This window comes from Eimeria tenella, genomic scaffold (genome assembly GCF_000499545.2).
Source record: "Eimeria tenella Houghton genomic scaffold, Eth_scaff733, whole genome shotgun sequence".
NCBI lineage: Eukaryota > Apicomplexa > Conoidasida > Eucoccidiorida > Eimeriidae > Eimeria > Eimeria tenella.
Window position 1 is genome coordinate 1 of NW_013545851.1, and position 5,239 is coordinate 5,239.

Genomic DNA, 5,239 nt, shown 5'->3' on the forward strand with positions numbered 1-5,239 from the left:
CCAGCTCGCCAGCCAGCTAGCTGGGCAGCTAGCCAGCTAGCCAGCTAGCCAGCTAGCCAGCTGGAGGCGCACTTGCTGTTGTAGGTGCCGGGGGGACAGGGCGTGGCGAGGGCGAGGCCCGGGGCGGCGCAGAAGTGGCCCTCGGGGCACTTGTCGGGCTGCTGCTGCGCTGCAGCAGCACAAAAGTGCCCCAGGAGACAGTCTCCGCATGCAGCGCGCGCGGAGGCCCTGCGGGCCGCGCTGAAGGTCCCGGGGGGACAGGGCAGCGAGCGGTGGTCGTAAGTCCCCGCGGGACAGTAGTAGCCCGCCGCGCAGTACTCCACTTGGTTCCCGTCCGTGCAGCCCGTCCCTGCAGCAGCAGCAGCAGCAGCAGCAGCAGCAGCAGCAGCAGCGGCAGCAGCAGCGGCAGCGGCAGCGGCAGCGGCGGCAGCGGCGGGGTGGGAGGGGGGAGGGGGGGAGCGCGGGTAGGGAGGCGGAGAGCGCGCGGGGAGAGGGCCAGGCAGCAGCACAGGCAGCAGCAGAGGCAGCAGCAGCAGCAGCAGCAGCAGCAGCAGCAGCAGCAGCAGCAGGTGGGCAGGCGCACCTGCCCCACAAGATGTGCACTGCTCCAAAGTGTTGGCGAAAGTCGTCGTGTAAGTCCCAGGGGGGCACGGGAAACTCTCCAGCTGCCTGCAGCAGCAGCAGCAGCAGCAGCAGCAGCAGCAGCAGCAGCAGGAGTCTGTTGGATCTGCTTTTTCTGGAGGTGTCTCCTTGAGTCTGTCTGTGCCGACTAAACAAGCGCCAAGCAAGCCAAATTAATCCACTAGATCAAATTAATTAAGTCAAATAATTAAATAATTGAATACTTAAATTGAATAATTAAATAATTAAATTAATCAATTAATTTGTTTACGCAGTCCCCGGGGGAAGAATGGTGCCTTTGATGACGGGCTCTTTCGGGTTGTCGAAGTTGTACGCGTAGCAGTACCTTCCCGCGGGGCAAAGTTTGCAATTTTCCTGAAAAAAGTTCAAATTTTGGGTTTTTTTTGGCATTTTAGAGTCCCTTTTGGGTCCTTTGAACACCATTTTGCCCCTTTTTAAAGACTTTATGCCCCCTTTTGTTCCACTTTTTGTCTCCTTTTTATTCCACTTTTTGTCTCCTTTTTATTCCACTTTTTGCGTCCCTTTTCTTAACTTCTTTTCTTCTTCCTTGTTCATTTTCCGCCATTTTCGGGAACAAAGGGAGACACTTTGGAGACACTTCTGAGACATTTTGGAGACACTTTTGGGACATTTTGGAGGCACTTTTGAGAGCTTTTGGAGACAATTTTGAGGGACACTTTAAGCAGTTTAGGAGACACTTTATGAACTCAGAAGAGACACTTTTTAAGCAGCTTTGGGAGGCAGTGTAGGGATTCAAAAGAAATGTTCCATTGACTTCAAAGAGACACTTTATTGCCTCAAAAGAGACGCTTTATCGATTCTGAAGAGACACTTTTTATTGCCTCAAAAGAGACACTTAATTGCCTCAAAGGAGACACTTTATTAACCCTTAAGAGACACTTCATTGCCTCAAAGGAGACACTTAATTGCCTCGAAAGAGACACCTTTTATTACCTCAAAGGAGACACTTTATGAATTCTGAAGAGACACTATGTAAACATTCTTAGGGGCCTCACCATGGACCTTATGCTGGTGCTGGAGTCTAAGTACCTCCCGGGGGGACAGGCCCTCTCGCTCAGGGCCCCCTGAGCAGCAGCAGCAGCAGCAGCAGCAGCAGCAGCAGCAGCAGCAGCAGCGGCAGCACGCCAGTTGTCTCCTTTTCCGCGCTCACAGCGCCTACTCCGGCCAGCTGCCTAGCTAGCTAGCTAGCTAGCTGATTGGCTAGCCGGCAAGCGGGCCAGTTGGCTAGCTAGCTAGCTAGCTAGCTCCGCGCACCACCCCCACCACCACAGCAGCAGCAGCAGCAGCAGCAGCAGCAGCAGCAGCAGCAGCAGCAGCTGACGGTTTCGCAGACGCCCAAGTGGTCGTTGCAGATGCCGAGGAGACCCTCGTGGCCGATCTCCTTGTGTCCAGACACCGGAAGCTGGAGGGGCCCGTGGCAGAAGAGCACTGAGGTGTCTGTACACCCCACTGAGGAGTAGTAGGCGCAAGTGCGGAGTTCGGAGCCCGAGGAGACAGTGTAGAAGTTCCCAAACCCTTTTTCCGTTTTCCGCAGCGACAACGCAGTCCCCGCGCGAAACTGCGCGCAAACCCTAAACCCTAAACCCTAAACCCTAAACCCTAAACCCTAAACCCTAAACCCTAAGCCGTACGCGCGAGCGCCGCAGCGACCGCCCCAGCTTGCGCCGCACGCTCTGCTTCAAAATCTAACCCTCAACCCGCAACCCTCAACCCGCAACCCTCAACCCTAAACCCTAAACCCTAAACCCTAAACCCTAAACCCTAAACCCTAAACCCTAAACCCTCACAGGGGAGGAGGGTTTTGCTGGGGGTTTGGGGGTTTGCGTTTGTGGGGTTGGAATGGGTTCGCATTTTTGGGCGAAGTTGCTGCAGCTGGTGTCCAGCGCAGCTTTTTCGCTAACTTGCTGTCCCCTGAAAACAAAAACAAACTGCTTTTGTCTCCTCCGGAACAGCTAGCTGCTGGCTAGCTAGCTTGCTCTTGGCTAGCTGGTGGCTAGCTGGTGGCTAGCTGGTGGCTAGCTGGTGGCTAGCTGGTGGCTAGCTAACGAGCTGCATATCTGTTGGCTAGCTAGCAAGCTAGCTGTCTAGCTGTCAGCTAGCTAGCTGGCGAGCTCGCTGTTGGCTAGCTAGCTAGCCAGCTATCTGCCTGACTATCTGCCAGCTAGCTAGCTAGCTAGCTAGCTAGCTAGCTAGCTAGCCAGCTAGCCAGCTAGCCAGCGATCTCTCCGTCTGCCAGCCAGCTAGCTAGCCAGCCAGCTAGCTAGCCAGCCAGCTAGCTAGCCAGCTAGCTAGCTAGCCAGCTAGCCAGCTAGCCAGCTAGGCAGCTAGCCAGCTAGCTAGCCAGCTAGCCAGGGAGGGACTGGCTGACTCGGGGCAGGGGAAGAATTTGCCGGCCCAGCAGAGGCCCCCGGGGGGACAGGCGGGGTCTGTGAAGTGGGAGTGGCAAGGAAGTGTGGGGCGGGGCCCCAGGGGACTTGTGGGGCCCCCCAAGTGTCTCCGACTTGTGGGGCCTCCCAAGTGTCTCCTCGCAGCCCCCGGGGCGCAGGCGCTGTGGGGCGGGCACGGCCCGCAGCGCCGCACGCGCACGAGCCCGGGAGCGGGAGCGGGATCGGGATCGGGATCGACTCTGGGATCGAGTTCGGGATCGAGTTTGGGCTCGGAGGTGGGGTCGAGTTTGGGATCGGGATCGAGGGGGGGGTCGGGATCGGGATCGGGATCGAGTGGGAGGAGCGTCTCCTGGACGACGTGTCCGGGGGGACAGGCCGTGGGGGGCTGCGCGGTGTCGGTACACTCGAAGCCGGGGGGGCAGGGCCGACAGCGCAAATCTCCGGGAAGAGAAAAGGAGAAAAACTTTTCGCAAGGTGTCAAGACACCCGAGAGGCACGAGAAGCCCCCCGGACACAACAAGCAAGAGTCTCCTTCCACCAGGCCTGCGCCCACACCACTGCATGCAAACGCGCCCCATGCATGCATGCATGCATGCATGCGTGCATGCATGCGCGCATGCATGCATGCATGCATGCGTGCAAACTCGATTCATGCATGCGTGCATGCATGCACGTATGCATGCACGCATGCATGCACGCATGCAAACTGGCTTGCATGCATGCATGCGTGCGCGCATGCATGCATGCGTACATGCATGCATGCAAGCCAGTTTCCATGCGTGCATGCATGCATGCATGCATTGTGGCAGTTTTCTGTTCTTTTGACTTGCGTGGTTTTGTTAGATTACTTTTAGTATATTCAGCTACATTCATTGATAGTTGTTGTTTTTGATTATTTTTATTTTTCCACTCTAGTATTTTCAATTATTTGCGTTATCAATTACTTCGATTTTCTTTAATTTTTATTTTGTTGATTTATTCTTTTGATAAAAGTATTATAAATATATTTATCTGTGTTGCATTCACATATATATTACTATTAATATCTATATATATTACGTTAACGGTGACGGAAGTGTCTCCTTTTGCTAATTGTCTCCTTAAAAGTGTCTCCTTTTGATAATAAAAAGTGTCTCCTTTTAATAACAAAAGAGTGCGTCCTTAGTGTCTCCTTTTAAACAAAAAGTGCCTCCCTTTTATGATAAAATGTGTCCCCTTTTTATAATAAAACGTGTCTCCTTTTAACAATAAAAAGTGCGTCCTTTCAACAACTAAAAGTGTCTTCCTTCAACAATAAAAGTGTCTCCTTTCAACAATAAAAGTGTCTCCTTTTGACCTGAGGGACAGGCAATGGGGGCCTTATGGGGGGCTGGGCAAAAGTGTCCCCGGGGACACTTTTCGCATTTTGTGCGCAGCAGCTCTGCAGTGGATCCCAACTGTCCCCTTTTGCATGCAGCAGCAGCCCCGTCTTTGCATGCAGCCCCAAGCGGGCAGCGCATGCAAAGCCCTTCTCCAGACAAGTACAGCCCCGGCCCGCAAGTCGCAGCGCCGCCCCTGCAGCAGCAGCAGCAGCAGCAGCAGCAGCAGCGGTAGCAGCAGCGCGAAGGGATTGGTTCCGCCCGCGGGAGCAGCAGCAGCGGCTGCGGCAGCAGCTGCGGCGGATCGGCAGCAGCAGCAGCAGCAACGGCGCAGCGCCTCGAAGCACCAGCAGCAGCAGCAGCAGCAGCAGCAGCAGGAGAGGCGCACTGGCTGGGCTGGACTTTAGTCTCTTCGCGGGAAGAGACAAAAGGAGACACTTGGCAGTTTGCGCAGCCCCACACTGGAGTGCTGCCGTAAGAGTCCACCAGGTGGAGACTCAGGTCTTTGCACCTGCAGCAGCAAAGGGTTTGGGGTTTAGGGTTTAGGGTTTGGGGTTGGGGGCAGGGTTTAGGACTCGGACTCGCGGGGTTAGGGTTTGCGAGCGGCAGCTTTTTAGCACAGAAAGGAGACAGATATGAAGGAGACAAAAAAGAAAAAGAGACAAGAAATAGAGAAGTGACAAAAAGGGAAAAAGAGACAAAAGAGACAAAAGTAAAAGAAATAAAAGAGACAAGGACAAAAGCCCCAAGAGCAACAGAGACAAAAGCGAAAGACGCGAAAAAAGACAAAAGACGCATCCACGGGCCCCCCCGGGGGGCCCCCGGGGCCCC

General features: G+C 54.7%; 2 protein-coding genes across 2 annotated transcripts; both read right to left on the reverse strand.

Annotated features, from left to right (window-relative positions):
• Positions 1-44: 44 nt before the first annotated feature.
• ETH_00010140 (uncharacterized protein) lies at positions 45-1,032 on the reverse strand (the record flags this gene model as incomplete). The annotated part of the gene is made up of 3 exons (XM_013380584.1): positions 45-349; positions 584-669; positions 893-1,032. The coding sequence occupies 3 exons, from the start codon at positions 1,030-1,032 to the stop codon at positions 45-47; spliced, it is 531 nt and encodes a 176-aa protein (XP_013236038.1).
• A 599-nt stretch (positions 1,033-1,631) lies between these two features.
• Positions 1,632-3,593, reverse strand: ETH_00010145 (uncharacterized protein; the record flags this gene model as incomplete). Its single annotated transcript, XM_013380585.1, has 4 exons — positions 1,632-1,727; positions 1,985-2,221; positions 2,451-2,574; positions 3,032-3,593. Coding segments are annotated over 4 exons (1,019 nt in total), but the record flags the coding sequence as incomplete, so codon positions are not given.
• Between the last annotated feature and the right edge of the window lie 1,646 nt (positions 3,594-5,239).